The sequence below is a fragment of the Tasmannia lanceolata genome, unplaced genomic scaffold, assembly GCF_043159265.1.
Source record: "Tasmannia lanceolata isolate RefF3 unplaced genomic scaffold, GAP_Taslan_0.1 ptg000020l, whole genome shotgun sequence".
Taxonomy (NCBI): Eukaryota; Viridiplantae; Streptophyta; class Magnoliopsida; order Canellales; family Winteraceae; genus Tasmannia; species Tasmannia lanceolata.
The window spans coordinates 4,643,597-4,671,036 of NW_027518697.1; the positions used below are offsets into that span (position 1 = coordinate 4,643,597).

The following is a 27,440-nucleotide window of genomic DNA, read 5'->3' on the forward strand; positions in this document are numbered from 1 at the left end:
TCCACACTGGAATGTCAAAGTGCGGGTATCAGTCCCTAATATCAAAAGGTTGTACGACACAAGTAGAACTATTATCAAAACAAGGCAGTGCGAATATCAGTCCCTAATAGCAAATTTCCCCTCTAGAGAAAGAAAAAGAGGGGCAGGTGTATCATCTTCACATGCACTCGAAAGTTACAGATCGGGTATCAGTCGATTCAGTCTCCAACATTAAGAAAGAAGTTGTAAAATTAAGCAAAAGTAGTACCACTACCAAAATATAGCAGTGGGGACATCAGTCTCTACTCCCTATAGAAAATGCCACCTTTCTTTATTCTGTTTCTCAACCATTTCCATTCTTTCAGCCAGGCACTGTTTGGATTCCAGGAAATTTTTGGAAAAGTTTGGAAAGGGAAAATATTTCTAAAATTTTTACCTTTTTTTTTCCATATGTATGGCACTTACATATGTCACATATGTAAATGGGAATTATAAATGTATGGCACTTACGTATGTCATGAGATAAAAGATGTATCTCGTGATTTGCATCTTAAAAAGATGTATCTCGTGATTTTTTTTTCAGTCGAATTATAAATGTATGGCACTTACATATGTCACGAGATAAAAAGATGGGCTTTTAATTCAAATCAAGAAAAGGAAATGGCTTTGTTTCATTTTCAAACCCAACAAAATCCCCCCACATTTTATGGCCAGACAACTTTTCATGGTCTGAATGGGAAAGGCGAAGCGCTAATCTCTGTTTTTATGTAATATTATTTTTTCCATCATACATTCCCTAATCTCTGTTTTTATGTAATATTATTTTTTTCCATCATCCAAGCTAGGGCTGCAACAGGGTCGGGTTTTTCAAAACCCTAGCCCAACCCTGGATCCCATTATCTCGGCCCTAACCCGCCCTGACCTTGAGTCAGGGCCGGAAAACCTCAACCCATTACCCGCCCTACAGGGTATTGTGCTGGCCCTGGCCCACCCTGATTGGCCCTGATTGGGCAGGGCCGGACCGGGCCGGGCCGTCCCTAATTGACCCTAGTGCAAATACCTGTTAAGAGTGCCAAAAATAAAGCAACCACTTATCATATGTAACAAAATGATCAATAAACAGATAAAGGGAACAAAATAAGACAATATGAATTCAACAACATGCGGGCAACATAGACAATTAATAATAATAATCTAAAGAAACATCAATCCAAGATAATAGAAAACATTAGCAAAAGAAACATGCACAGATGGTTCAATCCTATAATAGAAAACTCAGGGTCGGGCCGGGTCAGGGTACCCGAGACATTAACCGAAAACCCGCCCGACCTGAGTCAGGGTAAAAAAAAAAAGAACCCTGACCCGCCCTCAGGGTTAGAAAATCCAGCCCTGACCCTGTTCGGGCTCAGGGCGGGTCACGGCTGACAGGGCCAAACTTGCACCCCTAATCCGAGCCATCAACCTTTTTATTGCTCCACTCAAACTCAAGCAGCAATTAGCGAGAGAGGGAGTACTTGTCTTTACTATGGAAGCAGACTAAAAAAGTTGTCACAGTTATTCTAAAAGGAAAAAAAACCATTGAAAACAACAAACACAAAGCTCTAAATCAATCAAACAAAATAAATAGGGCAGTGATATCCCCTCCCCTTAACAGATATCGTTAGGATATACAAAGGGGTGGAGGAGCCACCGTTAACTCCAAAAGGCTTAAACGTTAACGATTTCTGTTAAACGAGAGGGGGGGGGGGGGGGGGGGGAGGGAGGGGGAGGGCGACCCATGTGATTGGGAGCTTAAGCTCACCAACACTTTCCTCATATATATATATATATATATATATATATATATATATATATATATATATATATATATATGAGAAAAGGGTTCCTGCTAACGTTAGCGTAAAACAAGGTGGGCACACATTGTTGGGGGGATCCAAAGCATTCATTTGAAAGGCCCTTTCATGCATAGGGTATCCACAAAAAATCAGCTCCATTGGATCATCTTTGGGTGTCCATTTGTGGGTTGAAAAAATGGGCAGGTTAGTGGACAAACAGTATCTGTCCATTTTCACCCCCACAAATGGAGATCCTATGATGATCCAGTGAAGCTGATTTTGGTACACACCCCATCCATGATGGATGGGGCCTTTCAAATAAATGCTTAGGACCAGCCCAACAATGTGCCCCCCCCCCCCCACGTTTTACGTTAACGTTAGCAGAAACCCTTTCCTCTATATATATATATATATATATATATATATATATATATATATATATATATATATATATATATATATATATATATGAGGAAAGTGAAGCTACACCGCCGGTGTAGCTAACTTAGCTACACCTTCGGCTTAAAATACAATGGGCCCACATTGTTTTGGTGATCCAAAGAATTCATTTGATTGGCCCTCACATAGATAGGGTGTCCACCAAAAATCAGCTCCATAGGATCATCCCAACCCTACAATTTGTGGAGGAAAAAATGAACGTGTAAAAACCTTCACAAATTTGTCCATTTTTGCCTCCACAGTTTGAAGGGTTGGGATGATCCTATGGAGCTGATTTTTGGTGGACACCCTATCTATGTGAGGGCCAATCAAATAAATGGTTTGGATCACCAAAACAATGTGGACCCATTGTATTTTAAGCCGGCGGTGTAGCTTCACTTTCCTATATATATAGAGTTAAGTGAAGCTACACATACGTGTAGCTAACTTAGCTACACGGACGGCGTAAAATACAGTGGGCCCCACATTGTTTGGGTGATGCAAACCATTCATTTGATGGGCCCTCACATAGATAGGGTGTCCACCAAAAATCAGCTCCATAGGATCATCCTAACCTTATGATTTGTGGAGGCAAAAATGAACGTGTAAAAACCTTCACAAATTTGTCCATTTTTGCCTCCACAGTTTGAAGGGTTGGGATGATCCTATGGAGCTGATTTTTGGTGGACACCCTATCTATGTGAGGGCCAATCAAATGAATGGTTTGGATCACCAAAACAATGTGGGCCCATTGTATTTTAAGCCGGCGATGTAGCTAATAAATTCATCTTCTATGGGGACTTAAAGATCTCTTATCATTTTTGTATTTCCATAGAAATGAATTAATCAATAAAAGTATTGGTTCTATACTTTATGGGGACAATGTGACATCAATCTACCGTTCAGAAGAAAAAAGGTGACATAAATCTGTCTATCTACTTTTTGTTAGAAAAGGATAATAAGAGCAAGGGAAATGGTACTGCACCCACTTGTGTTGGTTATTTCATCCCAACTTTTTTATTTGGAATTTTTAAATCTGCCCTTTAAACCTATCCCATACCATGTTTGATCCCACACCTAAGCAATTCCCCCCTGTAATCCGTAACACAAAATCTGTGTAAATTTAAAAAGATTTTCTTTAAAATGATACTTGCTTCAATTGGGAACTGAAGATCCAGAGACGTATCTAGATGATTTCTCTTGGAGATTTTTAGGTTTCTCCTCTTCCCTATAAAATGCCCTATCCCTGATACATGTAGACACAGTAAAGCATCAAACAAGACCACAATTCAAAAGAAGATATGGAGAAGACTTCCCTCAAGTTGGCTTTCTTAGTAATCCTCTTGGCCATGACATCTGGTTAGTTTCTTTCTCCTTTCTCTTGCAACTTTGATCAGTTATCTTTATTTTAATGAATTTTCCAAGATCAAGTAATGAAGAATGATTTACCCAAAGCTTCACAATTTTCCTTGTGTTTTTTATGCCTCTTAGAGTAGCTAGTGTGATCAATATACTTCTTGTATTAGTTAAATTAGCAACCACTCCAGTTTTAATACATGATTAACTTCCTTAGTTTTCCTCCATACATCACTACAATTTGTGGGATATCTAGACCATTCATATAGTGGGTCCTTTCAATGATAGATTTGTGGACCAGCGATCATGACACTGGTCAGATCAACGGTCTAGTTTATGACATGTGTGCCACCTAGATGGTTTTAGATTGACACTGATTAGTATTGTTCCCATGTAACACCTCTTAAGAAAATTTAGTTATTTTTATCATTCTAAAGAATAATACAAGTGTTGACATCCTATTTAGGTATGGCGCTCTCGACCGCAAGGGAAATCGGAGGCGAGGGGATGTTGGCAGGACCAGTGTGCAGCAAGGACTCACAATGCCTACCAACCTGTGCTCGTCCTTGCATTGCAAATTGCATTGGAGGCCGGTGCTTCTGTGGCTGTCTGACCTAAATTGAAATTAGGGTTGGAATTTGTCTATCATGTCAAGCTAATAAATTCATCTTCTATGGGGACTTAAAAGATCTCTTATCATTTTTTTATTTCCATAGAAATGAAATAATCAATAAAAGTACTGGTTCTATACTTTATGGGGACAATGTGACATAAATCTACCCTTCAGAAAAACAAAGGTGACATAAATCTATCTATCTATCTACTTTTTGTTAGGAAAGGATAATAAGAGCAAGGGAAATGGTACTGCACCCACTTGTGTTGGTTATTTCATCCCAACTTTTTTATTTGGAATTTCTTAAGGGCCCGTTTGGATACCCTTTGGATTTGGATTTGGATTTGGATTTGGATTTGGAGGTGAATTTGGATTTTTAAATCCAAATTCGGCATTTGGCTAGCCTTTATGACATCTGGATTTGAATTTGAGTGAAATCCACAAGATTTACAAATTCTTCATATTAGTGTAATTTTTTGGATTTATAAATCCTTTCTGCGAGAGGTTATTTATAAATCTAAATGTGACCCGTAAGGGGTTAAAATGACCAAAATATACAAAAGAAGTGTTAAATGACTAAAGTACCCACATGACATTAAAAAATGATCAAAATACGTCGTATTAGGTAAAATGACTAGAAAACCCTAGGTCAAGCAAAATGACCGAAATACCCCTATACCAAGTAAAAATGAAAAAATACCCCCGAGTCATGCAAAATGACTAAAATACCCTTATGGCATCAAAATGATCAAAATAACCTCATATAGGGTAAAATGACTAGAATACCCCAAGATTATGAAAAATTATTGAAATACCCCTAAATCAAGTAAAAATGACCCATGGATCATAAAAATGACCCATGGATCATAAAAATGACTAAAAATACCCTCATGTGATAAAAATATGCCATATTAGGTAAAATAACTAGAATACCCCCGGGTCATGCAATATGACCGGAATACACCTATACTGGGTGAAAATGACCAAATACCCGAGTCATGAAAAATGACCAAAACACCCTTATGACATAAAAAATGATCAAAACAGCCCCATGTAGGGTAAAATGACTAGAATACCCCTGGATCATGGAACTGAAATGCCCCTATACAAACCTGCCTCTTCTAGCGGTTGTGAAGCCACAACCGGTACAACACTACTACAAACCTCTCTCTCTCTCTCTCTCTACAACATGAACAGTTGTGGTCAGCAATTAATTTGTTTAAATCTTTGAACAATGTAGGCCCCACCCATTTTTTCAGCCCACACCATAGGATGCAACCGCAAATAAGAGAAAAGGGAAATTGTACCGCCACCCACTTGTTTGGGTTATTTCCTCCCATCTTTTGTATTTGGACTTTTTCAATGGTTTACAGAACTTACCAACGAAAAGATCTCTAATACTATAAATAGTGGAAATGGCCAAAACAAGTGGGTGGCATTAGCGTCTCTTCTAAAGGGCTATGTCCATGTGTGAGCTCTTGGAGAAGGAATGAGATTCATGGTCATAATTATAAGTTTGGGTTGGATTATTATCTTTATGTTTGGGTTGTAAATAAGATGGTAAAAGTTATTTAGTAGCAAACTTTTTGGTCAAACAAACATAGTACAATTTTACACTATTTTACCTTCTTTTTTTATTGAACGTAAATAAATGGCTAAAAATCTTTTAAGCGTAAAATTTACAGTAAAAGGACATTTTTTCCATTTCCTTAGTAGTCAAATGGTAGTCCTTGTCAGCTGTAAAATTTCCAAATGGAAGCTGTTTTGGATTGTGTTACAAACCTAGATCAGATCGCAATGGATTTGATCTTCACGGAGGGAAGATCGACCTCTCGACCCACTTCGGGAGAAGGGTAGTCCTCCTTTGTGTGCAAGACACAGTTTCTCGAAATAATTTTTCTTCACTAATTTGAAAAATGCCACGTACATGTTATTTATAGAAAATCTCTACTATAGCTAACCCTTATGTATAAGAATCCTAACCATAACAAACAACTTAGAAAGCAAATCCTAAAAGCAACAAATCTAAACAACTTTATTCCATCCACGTGGGCACTTAACATTCCTCCCCCTTGAAATCAACCTTTGTCCCCAAGGTTGGATTATGGAGAAATAATTTAGTCCACCCGGGTCCCAAATCGTATTGGGCATGAGTTTGTTGAGCAACACATCGGACATTGGACTTCCACCTTCAAAAACAACGACCGTGAACCTTTGAACTCTACCTTCAAAATCTCTTGTTATCACACTGGAAAAGAAATATGATTTTTTACGGCGGCGCATCGAAACGATGGAATGATCGAACGGGCCGACAAAATCAGGATGAGCCTTGGCATGGCGTTCCACCAAATCATCTTCGTCGGCCTCAATTTGCACATTTTAAGCTTTAGCTTTCTTTCTTCTCGCATTTCCTTGATCCAAGCTGATTTTGTTCAGGCCTTCCGAAAATCGCCGTTGTTCTTCCATAACTTCTGGAAAAAAAAAAACTTGCAAAAATCACTACGCATGGAATCCAAAATCTCGTGGTATGTAGCCATGGCCATGTTTTTAAATTTCGAGAGACCGACACCAAAATTGAGTAAACCCGAAACAGTCATTTATTTCGGTCAAAATTTCGGAATTTCGGTCGAAATTTCGGTTTTTCCGAAATTTGACCCAAAAAATATGTTTTTTTAATATTAATTTAATATTTCACCAAAATTTCGACTGAAATCTAATATTGAATAAAATATTAGTTTCTGGTCAAGTACCAGATTTCGACCAAAATTTCAAAATTTCACTGTCCGAAACCGGTACCGAAACCGAAATTTTAAACCTTGCGGGTACCACTTGTTACGAACCTAGATTGGATCGCATCGGATTTGATCTTCTCGGAGGGAAGATGACCCACTTCGAGGGAAGGGTCGTGCAAGACACAGTTTCTCGAAATAATTTTTCTTCACTAATTTGAAAAATGCCACATACATGTTATTTATAGAAAATCTCTACTATTGCTAACCCTTATCCCTAAGAATCCTAAACATAACAAACAATTATGAAAGCAAATCCTAAAAGCAACAAATCTACACAACTTTATTCCATTCATGTGGGCACGGGCACGTAAACGTATTGTTTCACTTTCATCTCAAATCAAAAGAAAAAGGAAAGTAAAGAAATGGGAATCTATATTATATTCCCTTCCTTCTAATTCTGTAGTAGGTGCATCCAAATGGACTCTTGTATTTCCATTAGTAAACAAGAATTAAATAGATAGATGGAATCAAAATCCCATCAAAATATAGGGAACTAAAATTCAAAAACCTTTATATGGATATCACATATGTTTTCACAAAAACCTATACCACCACAAACACTCGTGTCCTTTTTCATTGCAGCACTCAAATGACTTTGCAAAATTGATATTGCACCGAACCACAGAATCAAATGAGCAGAAATTTCTAAATGTCTTTCTAATGGACAGTTCAAATCATTCAAAGTTGGGTCCCCGTAGTGTAATACGATAAACTTTTTGTGTCTTTGTTGGGAAGGCTAGAAAGAGGTGTTAGAGTAATTAGGTCAAGCAAGAGATTGCTTGAAGCATTACACCCAAGGTATCTAATTTGGAATACCAAGTTTGTTGCCTCCAGCCCCTATATATATTAGATACACTAGGGTTTTAATAGGTTAGTGGGCTCTAGCCCAAATAGGCCCACTACACCGGTCCATTATCTTATTGGGCTTACATTAGAACATACATGGGTTATATTATATACCCAACAATCTCCTCCTATGTTCTACATATAGCACAATCCAATAGATAGATAGTGTAATGTTCAAAACAAAATATTGAATCATCCACATCACCATATGGTCTATATCATAAAAGATCTGTAATGCAAATAAAAACATGAATCCTTTTATGACAAACCAAGAGTTTTAGATATACAACAAGCTAAACTCAACCAAAAGGTAGTTTCACATATAAGTGAACCCCACTGATCTTAGATGAATTCATTCATGAGGTATGATTCTCATCGAGATCCAATATAAAGTTTCACAAAAAGTGAACTCTATGCATACTGAAATGTAAGCATAGTCTTTATGACTTTAGAAGATTTACTCATAAAGTAAGTCATCTTTATCAAAGTCCAAATCAAGACAAGCTCCTCATTTTTCACCAATCCCTGTGAATTACCAAATATGGATTTCATGAAAATGAATCCAATCATTTGTGTAAAACACTAAAGTATCTAGTTCTACCTGAAGAAGAACTTAGTACAATTCAAAATGGTTGAAAAAGTATCAGTATCACTCTCACCATAAGCATCATTTTCAAGTTTCAATAAAGAACAAGACCTAAACAGCTTCTTTTGCAAATAACCATTCCTAATTGTCAAGTTTCATTAAAGAACAAGACTAAATAGTTTCTTTTGCAAAGAACCATTTCATGTTTCTTTTTGGAATGTTACAGTCATCTTATCCATATTTGAGTTAAGATGTATCATCAAGTTTGGAATGTACAACCTTTCCCAAAAAGGACATGTCATCAAATGTGGAATGACACACAACAACTGTAAACATCATCGAAACATATCAAGTGCCTATCTTGGCCAAAAGGGATATTCGAAGATTCAAAATAACATGGATGTAGGTTAAGTCCTGTCTATACAGACTTTAACCCCATCTCCCCCACAGTTTTGAATATTCGATCTTTGGTCAGTCCATTTGTGAGAGCATCGGCCATATTATCCTTCAATCTCATATCAATCAAAGTGATAATCCTGTGTTCAATGAGATAATTCAGCATGGCATGTTTCAGCCTACAATGTCTCCTCTTACCATTAAAGAGTGAGTTCGTCACAACCATAGTTGTAGCTTGAATATCACAGAACACACTGAAGGATCTAATCCTTAACGGGGTCAGTGGAATGTCCATAACCATAATTAGATTCTTTTTCTCTTCTACTTCATTTGCAACTGAAGTGAGAGCATAAAGTTCCAATTCGACTTCCACACAACAGCAGTAGATTTGTTGTCCCCTAATTCTGTCCCCCAATTCTTTTTCTCTCTGCTTCTCTCTCTCTCTCTCTCTCTCTCTCTCTCTCTCTGTTTCTCTCTCTCTGCAGATGGGTTTGGGAGAAAAGATGAAGAAGAAAATGGCTCGGATGGTGGTGGGATGGGATTGTGACTTGGTCGGGAAAAATCGGGGATATTGCAGAGGTGAGGGTTTTGGGTTTGAAATGGAGAAGATGGGTTTGATGGAGGTTGAAGGAGAGGATGTAGATTAAGGTGGTGGTGGTGGCGGAGGGAAGTGGGTTTGGATGTTAGGGATGTTGCCTCCTCTGCTCTCTCTCTTTCTTTTCTGCCCTTTTTCCCTCTTTTTTTTTGTTTCGGTGGATGGATGCTGTTGCAGAGGAGAAGAAGGTGGTCGATGGTGGTGGTGGTGGTGGCTTAGGGAAGAAAAGTGAGATGGGTTTGGGGTTCTATTGATGGTGGAAAACAATGAAGATGGGGGTAATAGAGATGGCTGGTGAGGGAAGAGGGAGGATTTAATGGAGGTCAAGGTGGGAGGTAGAATCTGCCGGCGGGAATGGGCCGGTCGGAGAAAATGGGTGATGGGGATTGAGCTCTCCTCCTCTCTCTCTCTCTCTCTCTCTCTCTCTCTCTCTCTGTCTCTGTGTTTTTCTCCTTCCCTTTTTTTTCTTTCCTTCTTTTGTTTCGATGGCTTTTCGTTTTTTTATACAAAGGAAAAGATATTTTTAAACCTGCCCCTTTTCTACCTGGACAGCCACCTCTAGTGTTCCTTTTTTTTGCAACTTTATTCTGCAAAGGGGTGGCCCAAGAAGAAAACAGGGGGAAAAAATATGCAAAAAAATATCTTCTCCCCTTTTGATCTTAACCCTTCAAATCACATTTTGATTCAAGGGTTAAGATCAAAGAAATCATAACCACCTAGGAAGCTTCCTAGGATTCTCCCCTAACTAATTTTGTTACACACTAATCCCTATACCCCCTGTATCTCCCTGGACAACCTATTACGAAAAATTTGAACTGGTTTTTCTGATTCCAGCACAACCCCGATTCTGGCTAAATCGCCACCCTTCTGAACTTGCCCCACGACACCGTCTTAGCTTGTTTACTAGGCAGACGCGCACGGATCTTGACGAAATTTTACAAGGACCTTGGTAGGACCCTAAGCTAACCCAGGACACAATTTGGGACCTTAGAACACTAGTTTATTAGGGCAATTATTTAAAACAAAACGTGAAAGGGTTCGATCAAAATGGGGTGTCTACAGATGCCCCTCTTTGGCAGAGTGTGCTTGTCACACGAATGGCAAAGCTGACAAGACAACACATTTTGGGCGGCCCGAAAATAAGAAAAAGCAAGTTTTTGGGTTTTGATTTTAAAATGGTATTCACAAAGGTAAAATAACAAAGTAACACTATGAGACTCAAAGATTGAAGGCAAAGGGGAGATAACCTCTCACCGACTCTTGACTCGGTGCTTGCATTGAAGAATGAAGATTTTGATTGACAATTTAAACCAAGAATCACTTGGCTAATTATCGGGAGCTAAAACGGGTAAAGAATATTTGAGAAGACTGAACTTTCTATACCGAAATACAAGACGGGTAGAGAATGTTTGAGAAGACTCAAACTATCAATACCGGAATACAAGACGGGTAGAGAATGTTTGAGAAGACTGAAACTATCAATACCGGATAGGATGATGATACATCGAGTTTTTATTCTGGAATCGAGAGCCAGATCATTCAAAACAGGTAAAGAATGTTTGAGAAGACTCAAACTTTCAATACCGGATTACAGAACAAGTAGAGAATGTTTGAGAAGACTCAAACCTTCAATACCGGAAGGGGTGATGATACATCGAGTTTTTATCCTGGAATCGAGAGCCAGATCATTCAAAACAGGTAAAGAATATTTGAGGTGACTCAAATTTTCAATACCGGATTTCAAAACGGGTAAAGAATGTTTGAGAAGACTCAAACTTTCAATACCGGATAGGATGATGATACATCGAGTTTTTATCCTGGAATCGAGAGCCAGATCATTCAAAACGGGTAAAGAATATTTGAAAAGACTCAAATTTTCAATACCGGATTTCAAAACGCGTAAAGAATGTTTGAGAAAACTCAAACTTTCAATACCGGATAGGATGATGATACATCGAGTTTTTATCCTAGAATTGAGAGCCAGATTATTCAAAACGGGTAAAGAATATTGAGGAGACTCAAATTTTTAATACCGGATTTCAAAATGGGTAAAGAATGTTTGAGAAGACTCAAACTTTCAATACCGGATAGAATGATGATACATCGAGTTTTTATCCTGGAATCGAGAGCCAGATCATTCAAAACGGGTAAAGAATATTTGAGGAGACTCAAATTTTCAATACCGGATTTCAAAACGGGTAAAGAATGTTTGACAAGACTCAAACTTTCAATACCGGATAGGATGATGATGAATCGAGTTTTTATCCTGGAATCGAGAGCCAGATCATTCAAAATGGGTAAAGAATATTTGAGAAGACTCAAATTTTCAATACCGGATTTCAAAACGGGTAAAGAATGTTTGAGAAGACTCAAACTTTCAATACCGGAATACAAAACGCGTAAAGAATGTTTGAGAAGACTCAAACTTTCAATACCGGATTACAAGACAGGTAAAGAATATTTGAGAAGACTCAAAGTTTCAATACCGGATTATAAAACAAGTAAAGAATATTTGAGAAGACTCAAACTTTCAATACCGGATTACAAGACAGGTAAAGAATATTTGAGAAGACTCAAAGTTTCAATACCGGATTTCAAAACGGGTAAAGAATGTTTGATAAGACTCAAACTTTCGATATCGGATTACAAAACAGGTAAAGAATGTTTGAGAATACTCAAACTTTCAATACCGGATGGGGGGATGATATCTCGAGTTTTTTTTTTTTTAATTCTGGAAATGACGATCAGATCGCTCCTAACATAACCTCCTAGAGGTCAGAGAGGAGGAAAGATAGTTAAAACATAGCATAGCTGGAATAGATTTGGAACTCACAACCTTTACCAAAGGTATAACTCAAAGACATTTGATGAAACCTTGCGGGCATTGGCCCCTTTAAACAAGTAAACCAAAACTCTGCCTATATTTTGAAAAATGCAAAGCTAAATTTTAAATTCCAATGAGGATTGGATTTTTCTGAAAAACTGATCAAGGAGCCTAGCTCGAAAGGGGGTGTTCAAGCTTCTCTTATCTTTATTTGATAAGAATAGCCATCCCAACCCTAAAGTTTTGTTCGACGTCTTTTATGACTTGGGAAACCAAGTCGTAAAAGATGCCCCTAGTATGATTTTATTTCCATTACAAGATTCGTATGGCGAGCCAAACGCAAGGGTTCAACTAAAGGCTTTCATTTCAAAGAAATGCTTGAGGTTACAAAGCTTTTACAAATACAAGAAAATGGGTTCTGCTCAAAGCATTCTTCCTTCTGCACTTCGCGATAACATTACGAGTAAACTTGAAAAGTTGCCCCTTCTGAACTCTGCTCTGTTCGGCTCTGTCCGCAGGAGATGCAACTTCTTGCTTTTAAAGCTTATTACCCCGGCCTCAAGAGAAGTAAAGGCTAAACTTGACCTTAAAGACCTGACTTTGACCTGACAATGAAAGATTTTGACACACGATAAACGAGACTTTAACAAATGACAGACGAAAGCTTTGACAAACTCACAACTTAGATTCTAAGAAGAGACTGAATCTGCTTCTTAATTTGATAAATGTTTAAGGTGGTAATTGTCTACTGCTCTTAGGATCTTTTGAATACCGTATCTAAAAGTGTTTCATTCCTCTTTTCGGTATTTCAGTCATAGTTATTACCTCCTTTGGATTACTTAGTTTTAACCACTTTAACTTGAAGAAGTATCGAAAGAGATTATGCTGGCGCTTATTCAGACAATGAAGTAATGCCAAAATGGAAGCACAATCGGCTTTCAAAAGCTTTGTCCTTTGTGAAATCACTGCCATACTGAATTGCCTGTTTTAGGGTTTCGATTCAGCGGACCGCACGCCTTAATTTTTGCCTGGACTGTCTGCCCTTGCAGCTTTTCCATCCAGCAGGCTCAGCACCCTGATTTTTGCCTAAGCCGCCCTTTCAGGTTTTCAACTTAGCAGGTGAATGACCCTAACTTTTGCCTAGACCGCCCTTGCAGGTTTTCAGTCTAGCGGGTCCAAGACTCCATCATTTTTCTTTTCTCTTTTTTTTTATTTCTCTACAAACCTGGGCCAATAACACCAGAAGGACTTTTAGGTAGGCTTGGGTTCAAATAGGTTAACATTTGGTAAGTTTTGAGCAATTAGACCGAATCTGGACCATCCAGACTGCCTACGTATCCCCAAAAAAAATTGGGAATCAGGTCCTGCATAGTTCGAGGTTAATATCTTTTATGACGAAAGACATAAAAGATGCCTCTGGTTTAAGTTTGATAAAGAGGTTTTGTTTTTGGCTCAAAGGAGTTTAGCAAAAAGGGTTTTCATTTTTAAAATCTGGGCTATTGGCTTAAAAAGCTCAAGTCGTCCAAAGATGGCCTTCTAGTGTTTTAGGCGTAATATTTCTTTAACTGATCCAGGTTTGTAGGTTCTATTACTTTTTCTCCATTTTCATTGAGGAGTCTTACGGCTTTTCCCGGCAGGACTTCATCGACAATATAAGGACCAGACCTGTTTGGTCGAAACTTCCCTCTCGGATCAAATACTGGTGCCCTATAGGACTTCAAGACAAGATCCCTTGGTTTCAAATCTCGGACACGAACCTTCTTATTGAATGCCCTTTCAATCCGCCTTTGATACCCCTGGATATGGTACAGAGCTCGTAACCTCTTCTTATCTATCATCTGCAGTTCTTGATGTCTGGCCTTCGCCCATTCAGATTCTGGCAAGCTCGCCTCTATCATCACTCAAGATGGGATTCTCAATTCAATAGGCAAAACTGCTTCCATTCCATACACTAAAGAATACGGAGTGACACCTGTAGAAGATCTGATCGACGTCCTGTAAGCCCACAAAGCATAAAGAAGCTTGTTTGACCAGTCTTTGTAAGTTTCTGTCATCTTGCTGATGATTACATTGATGTTCTTATTTGCTGCTTCAACGGCTCCATTCGTCTGCGGCCTATAAGGAGACGACTTGTGATGCTTTATTTTAAACTCTTCACACAAGTGCGCTACTTCCTTCTTGAAGTGAGAACCATTATCTGAGATTAACTCATGAGGTACTCCATATCTGCAAATAATGTTTGTACCGATAAACTTCGCAACAGAGGTAGAAGTCAAATAAGTATAAGAAGCAGCTTCAATCCACTTCGTAAAGTAGTCGATGGCAACCAAAATATACTCATGTCCGCTGGATGACTTCGGAAATACTTTCCCAATGATATCTATTCCTCACACTGAAAACGGCCACGGCGAAGTGAGAGAATGCAACTCTGAGGAGGAGACATGAATAAGATTTGCGTAAACTTAACATTTATGGCACTTCTTTACAAAAGCAAAACAATCTGCCTCCATTGTAAGCCAATAGAATCCAAATCTAAGGATTTTTCTAGATAACATCTTCCCGTTCATATGAGGTCCACAAACACTTTCATGAGTCTGTTCGATAAGCTCGGCTGCTTTGTCTTCATCAACACACAAAAGCTGGATCCCATCGAAAGATCTGCGATATAACTGTCCACCACAAATAACAAAATTGCCAGCTAATCTCTGAAGGGTTCTGCGCTCTTTCCCAGAAGCCTCAGGTGGATGCCCTTCACCAGATATGAGATTCCTGATGTCTATTTATCCTCAACAATAGCGCCGAACCTATGGGCAATGTGGTCTCTGTGACTGGTATTGGGCCTACTTCTCCAAGAGGGGGTTTCTCTTATGACCTTATTACAAGAAGAGGAGAAAGGTCTCTAAGATTAGTGTCTTTCACAATGAATTCTAAAGTCCGGATAGATGCCACTGCTTCCATGGATTTTCTTTTAGTTCCTATGGTTTCTATAGTTATGAACGGCTCAAGTTGGAGGTCTGTATTTGGAGCGCTAGAGAATTGGAATGAGTGTTTGGCGGCCCATATCCGAGAAGGACTCTTATGGTTTAGCTGGGTTAGTCTATGTAAGATTATGTGAATCAGACCTTGTTTCTTTGTAACCAATGTTATAAATCTGTACAGAAGTGATTGTGGTAAATTATTACCTGATAGAAGATTAGATGATCCTCTGTTTAAGTCGGGTTTGTTTCTGTAAAATTATGTAAAACATGCTTTATCTATGAGTATTGTAAAGTTGTACACAAGTAACATTTTTTTTGTTGTGAATTTATTTACTGATACATGATACGGGTCAGCTTGGATATTCAGCCCTAAGCGTTATTACAAATGGGGAAAAGAAAAAAATAAAACAGTTTTTAAACATTTCCATGTTTAATTCTTCCATATCGCTAGAGATATAGTCCCAAAATAGATACTTAAAACCATTATTTGTATTCTATTCTCTGAGTAGCGTGGAAAAGGCATGTTTGGCAAACAATGAAAATCTCTTCCCTATTTTTTTCTTGGAAAACAATTTTCTATGCTTTGATAACCCACATTCTAGGTCCTGGTAACACCTCCAATGTTTATTTCTTGAAAAGTTTTTAGCTGAAATAATCTTAACCTAGTAAAGGCATTACCAAACATTGAGAAAATCGTTTCCAAGAACAAATTCAGAAAAAAATTGCCAAACATGTCCTTATAGACTTGAAATTGATATCTCTAACTGATTTTTTTTTCTTGGAAAACGATTTTCTATGCTTTGATAACCCACTTTTTAGGTAAAAATTATTACGGGTAAAACCAAGGTTTATTTTCTTGAAAAGTTTTTAGCTGAAATAATCTTAACCTAATAATTGGCATTATTAAACCTTGGGAAAATCGTTATCCAAGAACAAATTCAGGGAAAAAATTGACAAATATGTCCTTACAGACTTGAAATTGATATAAAAAATCGCACATGCATGAATGCATGGATTTATGAAAGCATGAAGTTGTAAACAAACAGGCATGAATACATACATTCATACATACCTACATGCATGCTTCAAGTCGAATTATAAATGTATGGCACTTACATATGTCACGAGATAAAAGGATGGGCTTTTAATTCAAATCAAGAAAAGGAAATGGCTTTGTTTCATTTTCAAACCCAACAAAATCCCCCAACATTTTACGCCCAGACAACTTTTCATGGTCTGAATGGTAAAGGCAAAGCCCTAATCTCTGTTTTTGTGTAATATTATTTTTTCCGTCATGCATTCCCTCAACCTTTTATTGCTCCACTCAAACTGAAGCAGCAATTAGGCTCTGTTCACTCGCGTTCCCGGGAGACCAAATCCGGGGAAAACACCCTCTTTTTTCCCGAGAAAGCTAAAATTCACATGTTCACTTTGTCTTCACAGGATTTTGAACGAGCATAGGTGGAAAATATCACATCTGACATAGAAATTGGGAAAATGATGTGGAAATAAGTCTTTTCTCACAAGTGTCAAATTCCTTTTCCCTTTATTTTGGTAGGATTTGCTTTCCCAGGAAACTAGTGATAAAAGGTGGACAAGGAGTTTCTCAGGAAACTTTTTCCGCACAGTTTCCCTAGATTTCTTTTCCTAATGCCAAATCAGATTCTCGGAAAACCTTTTTTTTTTCCTTTTCCGGAAAAACAAGTGAACAGAGCCTTAGTGAGAGAGGGAGTACTTGTCTTTACTATGGAAGCAGACTAAAAAAGATGTCTCACTTCAAAAACCCAACATATAAATTCCCATGCCATGCTTGGAGAGAGAGGCAAACGCCCCAGCTGACATCTTCTCTAACGCACAAAGGAATCCCTTCTACGGTATTCCTTGCTCCCCCCTCCCTCCTATCGGCCATTGATGAAGATCGAATTGGGACCTGCTACCCTCGTTTGTAACTGTTTGTCTCGGCCTTTGTTGTAGTTCGAATTTGGGTCTTGCTTCCCTCATTTGTAACTGCTTGTATTGATCCCCTTATTGCTGGCAGCATGTTCCCTTTCTTGCTCAGGCTCTTAAGCCCTCAATTTTGTACTCTTCTTTTTATCTATGAATTCTGGCAGGGGTCCTGCCTAACCCCAGCTTACCAATAAAAATAAAAAAAAGCAAAAATTCCTCTCCTCTCCACCCTCAACCCAAGTGCTTGCAAAACCAAAAGATAAACAGAAAAGAAAATGCCTGAAAACTAATGAGGAGGCCAATCGGAAGTGGCGGCTGAAGTTAGTCCATAGGGAAGAGATCTCAGCGCAGAATTTTACCGGTCTACGTCACCGTCTCGATGAGCGAATGAAAAGAGATGCTAAGAGGGTGGCGAGTTTGACTCACCGGCTGACAGGCGGCAGCGTGAGTTAGTTATAAGGTGGAGGATTTCGGGTCAGAAGTAGTGTCAGGAATGGAGGAAGGGGGTGGAGAATACTTTGTAAGGACTGGGGTCGGGAGTCCTCCAAGAAATCAGTACATGGTGATTGATTCTGGGAGTGATCTTGTTTGGGTACAATGTCAGCCTTGTTCTCAGTGCTATAGACAATCCAACCTGGTTTTCGACCTGGCGACCTCAGCTTCGTTTGCCGGCGTGGCTTGCGGCTCCACCGTCTGCAGCCAACTCAAAAACGCCAGTTGTCATGCCGGCTGGTGCCACTAAGAGGTGTCTTACAGTGATGGGTCCTACACCAAGGGCACTCTCGCCCTCGAGACCCTCACATTCAGACGCACCATTGTCCGAAACATGGCCATGGGCTGTGGCCACAAGAACCGTGGGCTCTTTGTAGGTGCCGCTAGGTTACTGGGCCTAGGCGGTGGGTCATTATCATTGACCACCTCGGGCCAGGCCGGTGGCATCTTCAACTACTGCCTTGTGAGCCGTGGGACTAGCTCTTCGGAGGAGCTAGTCTTCGGACGCAATGCTGTCCCAGTTGGGGCAGCATGGGTCCCACTCCTAAGGAACCCACGAGCCTCTAGTTTCTACTACATTAGGCTCGCGGGCCTTGGAGTAGGAGGGATACCGGTACCAGTGTCAGAAGATACATCTGGATGACAGAATTGGGGAATGGAGGTGTCGTCATGGACACCGGGACGGCGGTGACGAGGTTCCCGGGGCCCGCTTACGAGGCGCTGTGTGACACATATGTTGAAAGAACAGTCGGCCTCCTCCCGCGGGCTTCAAGTGTGTCCATCTTTGACACGTGTTATGATCTGTCTGGGTTCGTGCAAGTACGGGTGCCAACTGTGTCATTTTACTTTTCTGGTGGGCCGACGTTGATAATTTCACCAAGGAATCTTTTGATTCCGGTGGACGAAGTGGGGACTTACTGTCTTGCATTCGCTCCATCTTCTGGGCTTTCCATCATAGGAAACATTCAACAGGAGGGGATTCAGATCTCATTTGATGGGGCCACTGGTTATGTGGGCTTTGGGCCCAACACTTGTTAGAATTTAGATCCTTCAATTCTAAATAAGAACAGATGAAGAAACAAATGTCTTTTTCCTTTCTGAGAAGAGCAAACTGAATTGGAGATCTTGCATCGATCATATATAGTGACATAATAACATCACTCACATGCATAAAGGATTGCCCCTTAAAACTACTGGTAAATTAAGCTGGCAATGTATTCATAAGATCTTGAAGGCTTCAATACCAGTCCATCATAGCAGGTCTTGCAATATGACCAATTGATCATCTTGTTCTACATTGCTCTGTAGTAACACTGATGCTGAAAAAACAAGGTTGATAATGCAGGCCATAAGCAATTTTTTTAGAGCAACTCATGAATATAAAAACACCATCTAGCAGATGAGGAAGTGACCAGTTAAAAACTTCCTTTAGATTAGGAAGATTTCCTAAAATAACAAATGACGATAGTGATTCCAATGCACGTCTAGGGTGATTCACAGTTCAGACAAGAGTAGGCTAACTTTACACCAAATTTTCTTTCATAAAAATATTAAAAACAAAATCAGCTCCTTCTAAATATCTCACAATCCAGTAGATTGATAATTTGAAAACAGCAAAAAAAAAAAGAGATCAGAATTGACCCTCACCTGCAATTTTTAATAAACAATTCTTTCTAGTGAATGATTTCAGACTATCGGTTCTTGATCTATTGCCAGGCTCAACCATCCCATCTTATCAGTGACCAATGGTTCAGGACAATGATGCAAGTCCGGGTCTTCAAGCATCCATCTTAAGTAATTCAGGACATGGAACTGTGATAGAATCTTTTGGAGTTGAGCCACGTGCCCAAAATTGTACGAACATTTGTCACTGAGTTCAAAACCAGCTTACCCACCAAAAATGATGCAGTTCTTAAGATAAAATATAAGATTACAAGCGAGTGAAGAATTTAAAAATACCACTCCCGCTATCTGAATTCTTGCAATTATTTATGGATTTCAATTTCTTCTCATTTTTCCCTTTACTAATTAGTTTCACCCTTTTAGTAGGCTTGGACTCCACACTTGCTTGTGACTCCGGTGTCGTGCAGAGGATGTCATCAGACTTGCTGATATCTGTCACAACCGAAACTTGTTCAAACATGCTCTCTTTAAAATCTGAATTTGCATTGTCCATTTTTCTCTTCTTGAAAGGATTGTTATCAGGAAACTCTCTCTTTTCTACTTCAACAACTTCTAGATTCTGGCAGAGTTTGGATGGTGCAATTAATTTCGCAAGTGCAACAGCTTCATTCGAACACGTTCTGTCTTTAGAAGTTGAATTCTGTTCCATTTCTGCACATGCCAGAGCTAGAAACATATACCATGTAAAAATACAATAGATTAATATCCATGCCTAGGATGCCCATGGGTAGGTTTTGTGTGCGTGTGTACGTCCATATTTTTAATAAAGGAGAGGGAGAGGTAACAAGATATTATTCAAATATAGTGAGAGGTCATGGAATGTAAAAGGTGGCCCATATGTGAGAAGACTAAAATACACTTGATGTTTACTAGAAGAATGGCAAAAATGAATATTTTCTACTTTTAAAAACCACCAGAAAATTAGCCATCCATTTCAGCAGTAGAATAAAGAAGGAAATACTCAAAGGCATGTGATCGGAAGTAGAACCAATATGAAGACATAATATATATAGAGAAATGATATCAGCACAACCATGTTTTAATAATTGCACAAACCCAGCTTGTCTTTACTTTTTTAATTGGCTTGTGAGAGCTTTTTGGGAATTGTAATAACATTTGACAGCTCTTTAAATACTAAAAGACAATGAGTTAGTGAAAATATCAAACCATGCTTGTGTTCGTAAGGATTTGAATTGATGTTGTTTCATTGATTCTTGTTCCGATTCCTCCTAAAGTTTCATTTCAATTGGAATTTGGTTATTCGTGGTGTACGATGATCAACGGGACCAGAGAGAGTACACAGAAAAGACAGCTCTTTTCTATTATATCAGTACACGAATCAATCTTTCCAAGGAGGTAAATCTTTGCCTACTAGGCAAAAGGATAGCAAGTTACAAATTCTGTCTCGGTAGGGCATGCATTTCTATTACTGTGAAATTAATGAATGACACACACATATACATACATACATACATATAATATGTGTCAATATACTTGTGTGTTTCAATGCATTGGTGGTGTAGTTTGCAACACCAATTCTAGTAAATTTGTATGGATAAAGCATGCTTGCCTGTAATATTTTCTACTCTGGTTTCATGCGCTGAAAAGATGGTGAAGCAACTATGTTGCATGGATATCACCTGGGGCTTGGCTATGGGCAAGCGATCAAAAGTTTCAGTGCTAACTGGGTCAAAGTGACATTTGGCTTTGGGGAAGTGATCAAAAGCTTCCATAGTAATGGGATCCATGTGACCTTCAGCAATGGCGGCAGCTACTGCTGGAGGAATTTCTCTGAGTTTAACTCTTGGTTAAGAAAAAAGTCATCAAATCCTCAAGAGAATAATAGCCCAATATATATATATATATATATATATATATATATATATATATATATAACCCTAACCATAACCCAAATAGTTTCTAGCCAACACCCTGAGCAGCCCTCTAAATATTCTATAGAGGGCTGCCCAAGTTGAGCGCATATGGCTTACATGCGCTCGAGGGCCCAAAACTCATGTGGGCTCACATTGTTAGGATGATCCAAAGCATTCATTTGAAAGGTCCTTACATAGATAGGGTCTGAACAAAAAATCAGCTCCATAGGATCACCCTAACCCATCCAAAAGTGGAGGGCAAAATGGACAGACACCGTTTGCGACAAATCTTCCCATTTTTGCCCTCCACTTTTGGAGGGGTTAGGATGATCCAATGGACCTGATTTTTGGTACACACCCTATCTATGATGGGTCCTTGCAAATGAATGGTTTGGGTCACCACAAAAAATGTGGGACCCATGTGTTTGGGCCTCGAGCGCATATAAGCTTATATGCACTCGAGCGCACAATCATTTCTCTCTCTCTCTCTCTCTCTCTCTCTCTCTCTCTATATATATATATATATATATATATATATATATATATATATATATATATATATATATATATATATATATAGCCTTTCTGCTGAAAGTTCTAATAGAAGTACTGCTATGATTCAATGAACATTGTCAAGCTATGTCACAAATATGTCCAATATTTTCAAAATATCATGTTTTTATCGTGACATTTTGATAGAATGACAAAATCCAGAAATAATCCAGAGATTTTAAAAATATAGCCATATTTTCATTTTTATCATTAAATATCGTGATAATATATACCTATATTTGTATGATATTTTTATTTCATATTTTTTAAATTTTATATATTTATATAGTTTTAAATAATCTTATTTTTATCGTTTTTCCAGATATGAAGCCAAAAAAAATTATATAAACCAAGATTTTCCCTTGCCAAGAAATTCCAGCAAACGAAATTTGTGACATAGCTGTCAAGGAACAATAGAGTAATGAGATTGATGACATGAATTATGTTTGAAATTACCAGAATACCATTTAAGTCTGTTGTTTGACCTCTCAAAATACTACTGATATCAAAGGCACACCAACAACATGACATCATTTCAAATCAAATTGTTAGCTATAATTTCTAATAAAAGAGGTGCTCTTACATAGGTGGAGATGTCATGACTTCCTGTTTTGATCTTACAAAAGGATACTGTCCAAGGAAATCAAGATCATCATCTAGAGATTCTAGAAGCTTTTGTGATAGAGGTTTCATGGGTTTTAGTGTTTTGGTATCAGCATCATATCTGCATGGGAGAGAATATAAACCAAAGTTACAGAAAACAGTAAGAAATGGATAAAGAGATGATGAATTTACATTCGAGCATGGTGAAAAACTGCAAAGGCTTCTCTAAATGACTTGAGATATTCTTCTGGCATTTGACGGCCCTTCTCATACTTTAATACTGATAGGATCTGTATATATGCCAGCAAAAGAAAGAGGAGAAAAATGAGAGATTAGTCCTCTGTCCAAGAGCATCTGTTTGTGACATACTAGTATAAGATAATTTATCCAGTCACTAATATTTGGTTTGTTTCATCTGTGTCTCTAGAGATTAAGGTAAAGATTGATTTAACTTTGTAGATCAAAATAAAAATGGCAAAACAGATATATTTCCTTGTCCACTCAATATCAAATAATTTTGCCAGTTTTCTTCATAGGTTATATATGCATGCTTCCCATTACAGGGTAAAAGCATTCATTTTTCCCAGATAAGGCCACTAAAACTTGAGAGCGGTGTGAGTTCCAAAAATGCCATTGGGCGTTAAAAATATTCTTATGAGGCATTCTAAGCAATAAAAGATGTACACCTTTCACTTGAGGTGCACGCCTCCGACAAAAGGCTTACGCCGTTCAGATAAATCGAAGAAGCCCGTGATTTTCATGGCCCGACCCCGTAATTTTTAATTTTCCACCTTTTATTATTGTTTTTCTTTCTCTACTCAACTCAACTAAACCTCTGTCCCAAACTAGTTGGGGTCGGCTAATTTTTCTTTCTCTAATAACCTATTAATGTTTAAGTTAAATTATGGTCTATTAAGACAAACTTGAAGAAGAGAGAAGGGTTTTTAAAAGATTTATGAGAGTTCTTGTGTTTTAGGAACTTTTTTCCAGTACTTTGTTTTTGTGATCAAAGGTGCACGGGGAGTGTATTAGCAACCTAAAGAATCATTTGGTGGGGACATGTTACAGAATAAAACCGTGCAACGAGTGTCCACCAAAAGTTAATCGTGAGTATTCAAATACTTTGAATAACTTTAGAAGTAAAAAATAAATAGTAAATGAACTTCTAGTAGACGTTTGACGGTGTTTTACGAGTGAAGATAGCCCAAATAGTGAGGGAACTTCGATTAGTGGAACTCTGGTTAGTGGCGACTCTTCTCAATCAACATAGGCTAAGGAGTCAAGGTTCAGGTTTCGATTCCAATATGCATTTTAGTTGAGATGGAAATGGAAACATGTCTATTTCAAATAAGAATTATGGTAGAATTTACGTAAAACCTTCAGGAAGTGCTATAGAACACACTAAAAAACATTCACATAAGAAAAAAAAACACATCAAACACCTAGTGGCATGCATCGTCACACATGCCTTATAGCTCATTACATACCACATTTCACAAATAATTCATATATAATCCATACATTACATTTCAAATGCAATTCATATAAATATAATTATGTAACACATAGGGGTACAGTATAACACATAAAATTTCCTGTGTTTCGATTTCAGTATATATTTAGAAATAGAAACATGAACGTTTCAGTCATTTCATGTTGACTTTGATGAAAAATTAAAACTATGTGAGGGGTCCCAGTGATTATTTTCTTCTATATTTGCGGTGTCTTCCAAATCCATACCTCTCAATATAAAATACAAGTTCACCAAATGGTTATTGAGAAATAATAAAAACCCTTCTTTCTTTGCTCCTTATGTGTTTTTGTTGAACAATTTTTTGTATATGGAAGTGGGATCAATTCAATCAACCAGGACATAATTGAAAAATTAGGCTTACCCTATCTAAGTTCCTATACTTGGAGACCAAGGAGTAAGCTCGTTTAATTCCAATGCCCGGAACAGAGGGAAGAAAGTCACAGCCAGCTAAAACACACATGCCTGTGGAAAAATTTAAACAAGATAAGAATAAGAGTCAATAATTATAAAAGATTGGAGCAGTAAAGGTGATGTCATCCCAACAAGCAAGAAATAGAGTGACAAATACCTTCGAGAGAGAACTATTGATTGTAAAGAAGCTAAACAGATAAAAATAACGATTGCACATTTGAAATGTTTTTATTAAGTACAAGGAACCAGTCTTTATCAATCAGTTTCTTGAAACTTTAGCTAATTCGCTCCAAATGCATCTTGTTAAATGAACCACAATGGGTGTGACACTGACATTTGACACAGGTAAATCATGAGACAAGTAGAAACCTTATCAGATTATTAAAAGATCCATCATTGACTTGATCAATCAAGAGCATCTCATCCTAACTATTCCTCTGTATTATTGCAACATATGTACTATTTACACTGAACCTGCAACAAGAATGTTATAATAACACTCCCCATGCACACATCTATCAATACACTACTATACCTGTTATGTATATACATTGAGGCACAACCACATGTCAATGCTGGATCAACATGAGGTGCCAGACATGGGGAGCAAGGAAAATAGCATGCTAACATGATTGTACCCTTTTAAATGACATTGAAAAGCACATACATTTGTGTTGTAATTTAAATAAGCATAACTTAAATAAAAAGTATTTCAATAGTATTAAATGTTACTAAAAATCTAGGAAACAAAGATAAATTAAGGTACCCAATAGCTGTGTCAACTCGTGACATGGGCTCAGTGGGTGTAAAACATGGACATGCTTTAAAAAATAGAGGATCCTAGTTTCATGTGCATGCAATGATACACAAGCAAAATGGAAACATATACATCAACACATAATCCATTAGAATAAGCATCTAATCCTCAATTAATTAGTACCTTAGATTATGTTAATTATGCTATCAAAGGGCTTCTTGGAAATACAACATAAAATGTAGCCTAAATAACTACTTTATAGAAGTGAGCTTACCAGTGAACAGTTCTTTATCGAAATACTTGAAAGACAGTCCACCAGACACGGAATTAAACACATTGTCCAGAAGAATCTCTTCACCATTTCCATAACGATCCATTTTAAAGATTACCTGTCAGAAACGAACTGCAAATGAGACAAGATGACAACAATTGCAATGGAAAAGGGAAAATGACCAAAGAGAGGGTTAGACCTCTGTTTATCTATATCAGAGTAGTGAAACTTCTTACAGCTTGACAACCATACGCCATCAGGTCACTGTCTTCAGTTATCACAGCCACAATTCCTCCTTTCTCCACTTCGAGATTTGATAAGTATGCCAATTGTGCATCGGCCTCGTATGGAGCAACAACGAATTCAATTCTTTCTGATCTCAGAAGCTGCGGATTCGCCACTAGGAAAATTCAGAGTTGTGGAAACATCAAAAAATGGCTAGTGGATAATGACTCCAATAGGAAGCATACCTGAATCAGTTGATGTGCCATTGATGGAGTAATACACACTGCTCTCTACAAAATAAGCATATGAAAAGGTGAATCAACCAAATAATTGAATGGCTCAAAGTTAGAATTAAATGCCATTGGCATTGCTTAAATAAGATGAGGACACAAAAATAGACCAATGAAATAGCCCCCATGCATTCACACCAGTGTTTCAAAATGCAGATGCAAGTCAGAACACGGCCAAAGAACATCCTAGTTGACTTGACACAACGCGACTTGAGTACTTGGTTGACACAGCTGAGTACTTAGTTGATGCGGTCATGACTCGGGAGAGTCAAAGGAGTTTTCATTGACTTGGTAGGGCAAAACGCTGATACAGACAAGAAAGCAACCAAGATAAAAGGGAGGGGGGGATCTGAAATATGATTTACACACACACAATGCAAGCATGAAATGGTAATTTTGAATCTAGGTGATCCTGTTAACGAGTTACCCATGCGAATTGGGTTAAAAGGTACAGTTAATTGACTATCCAAAAGTCAAGTTACAGTAGGTCAAGGCAAAAACTAAAACTTATGGCATATCCCATCTGGGTAGCTGCTGAAACAGAACTAGTCTTTTTGGATATCAATAAAATAAAACAAAACAAAGATTTTTCAGCATTTACAAAAACTAATATCTTTCAACCTATTCATAAGAATATCTTCCAATCTGTAAATTTACGGTAGACCTTGGAAGAAAAAAATTACCTGGAAAAATTCAATGGCGGCACTAACATCGCCTTGATCGAGTTTCTCCCTAGCCAGCGCAAGACTATCATTCCTTTTCCTAAAACAACAGAGCCCACATGAAAATTCAGTTAAAACCATAAAAAGAAAAAGAGCAAATTATAAAACAAAAAACAATTTTTGAATATACAGCAAAATGGGTTACAGAGAAACTAAAATACAAGTACATGTACTTGCCTCTGGCGTTCCTCTTCAGTGGTGGATTTACACGGAATATTCCCACCATCAAAAACAACAACAGGTGTGATCTTGTGATGACGAAGCAGATTGATCCGATGCATGAAGTATTTAATGTAACGATTGCTTGCATCATTCCCAGGGTTTAGGCAAAGGTCCATGCTACAAGAATAAGCTGAAAAAAAAATTTGGGTTTCAAATTTGAAAGAAATTATTATAAAAACAAATGGGGATTTTGGTGACGGTAAAGACTCTTACCGCCTTTGTGAAGCCATGAATACGCGTCGATTCCAACCTGAAAACAACGGGACGAAAACAAAAGGAATAAAATAAATTCAAACATAAACGAAAATGAGAAAAGGGGAGAAATGAAAATGAGGAAATGGGAGATTTTTACGCGCTTGCCGGAATACTTTTGAATGTGGATGGGTTCTACGAAGGGTTTCATAAATCTGAGGAGATTTTGGATACCCATTTGGATTTTTTATTTTGGATTTTTGAAATTTAAGCGTGCGGGTAGTGGAGATTGGGAGGCGAGGAGAGAAGAAGCAGGGAGAAGAAGAGGTCAAAGAAAGTAAAAAAGGAGAGGTTGGCTTTTTCATCTTTTAAAATTTTGCCGCGAAGTCAATTTAAAACTTTATGGATGTTTTGAGCTCTCGCGCGC

General features: G+C 38.0%; 2 protein-coding genes, 1 long non-coding RNA gene and 1 pseudogene across 6 annotated transcripts in view; 2 read left to right on the plus strand and 2 right to left on the minus strand.

The window, feature by feature from the left end:
• Nucleotides 1-27,440, minus strand: part of PDE194 (formyltransferase) — a 92,125-nt gene that overhangs the window by 25,147 nt on the left and 39,538 nt on the right. The window lies entirely within an intron of this gene.
• On the plus strand, nt 3,197-4,358 carry LOC143855175 (uncharacterized). Its single transcript, XR_013237715.1, has 2 exons — nt 3,197-3,611; nt 4,075-4,358. It is a non-coding gene; the product is annotated as an uncharacterized LOC143855175 (long non-coding RNA).
• On the plus strand, nt 15,067-18,800 carry LOC143854746 (protein ASPARTIC PROTEASE IN GUARD CELL 2 pseudogene; annotated as a pseudogene).
• LOC143854445 (5'-3' exonuclease family protein) lies at nt 19,195-27,438 on the minus strand. 4 transcript variants are annotated; one of them, XM_077364428.1, is made up of 12 exons: nt 27,174-27,430; nt 27,035-27,071; nt 26,777-26,951; nt 26,561-26,639; nt 25,833-25,877; nt 25,599-25,748; nt 25,366-25,480; nt 24,285-24,385; nt 22,582-22,679; nt 22,418-22,510; nt 20,931-21,151; nt 19,195-20,011 (listed from the first exon to the last, which is right to left on the minus strand). In XM_077364428.1, exons 1-12 carry the CDS (start codon nt 27,249-27,251, stop codon nt 19,608-19,610), a joined length of 1,596 nt encoding a protein of 531 aa, XP_077220543.1. In that variant the 5' UTR covers nt 27,252-27,430; the 3' UTR covers nt 19,195-19,607. The 4 variants fall into 4 exon arrangements, with proteins under 4 accessions (XP_077220543.1, XP_077220542.1, XP_077220545.1 ...); XM_077364427.1 differs by having other exon boundaries at nt 19,195-20,026; nt 27,174-27,428; XM_077364430.1 differs by lacking the exon at nt 20,931-21,151 and having other exon boundaries at nt 19,853-20,011; nt 22,370-22,510; nt 27,174-27,438.

Coding starts and splice junctions, on each gene's coding strand:
- LOC143854445 (XM_077364427.1), bottom strand. CDS start 27,251: ATGGGTATCCAAAATCTCCTCAGATTTATGAAACCCTTCGTAGAACCC. Junction 25,481..25,598: donor TGGCGTATGGTTGTCAAGCT/GTAAGAAGTTTC, acceptor CGTTTCTGACAG/GTAATCTTTAAAATGGATCG. Junction 22,511..22,581: donor GTTTTTCACCATGCTCGAAT/GTAAATTCATCA, acceptor TCTCCCATGCAG/ATATGATGCTGATACCAAAA.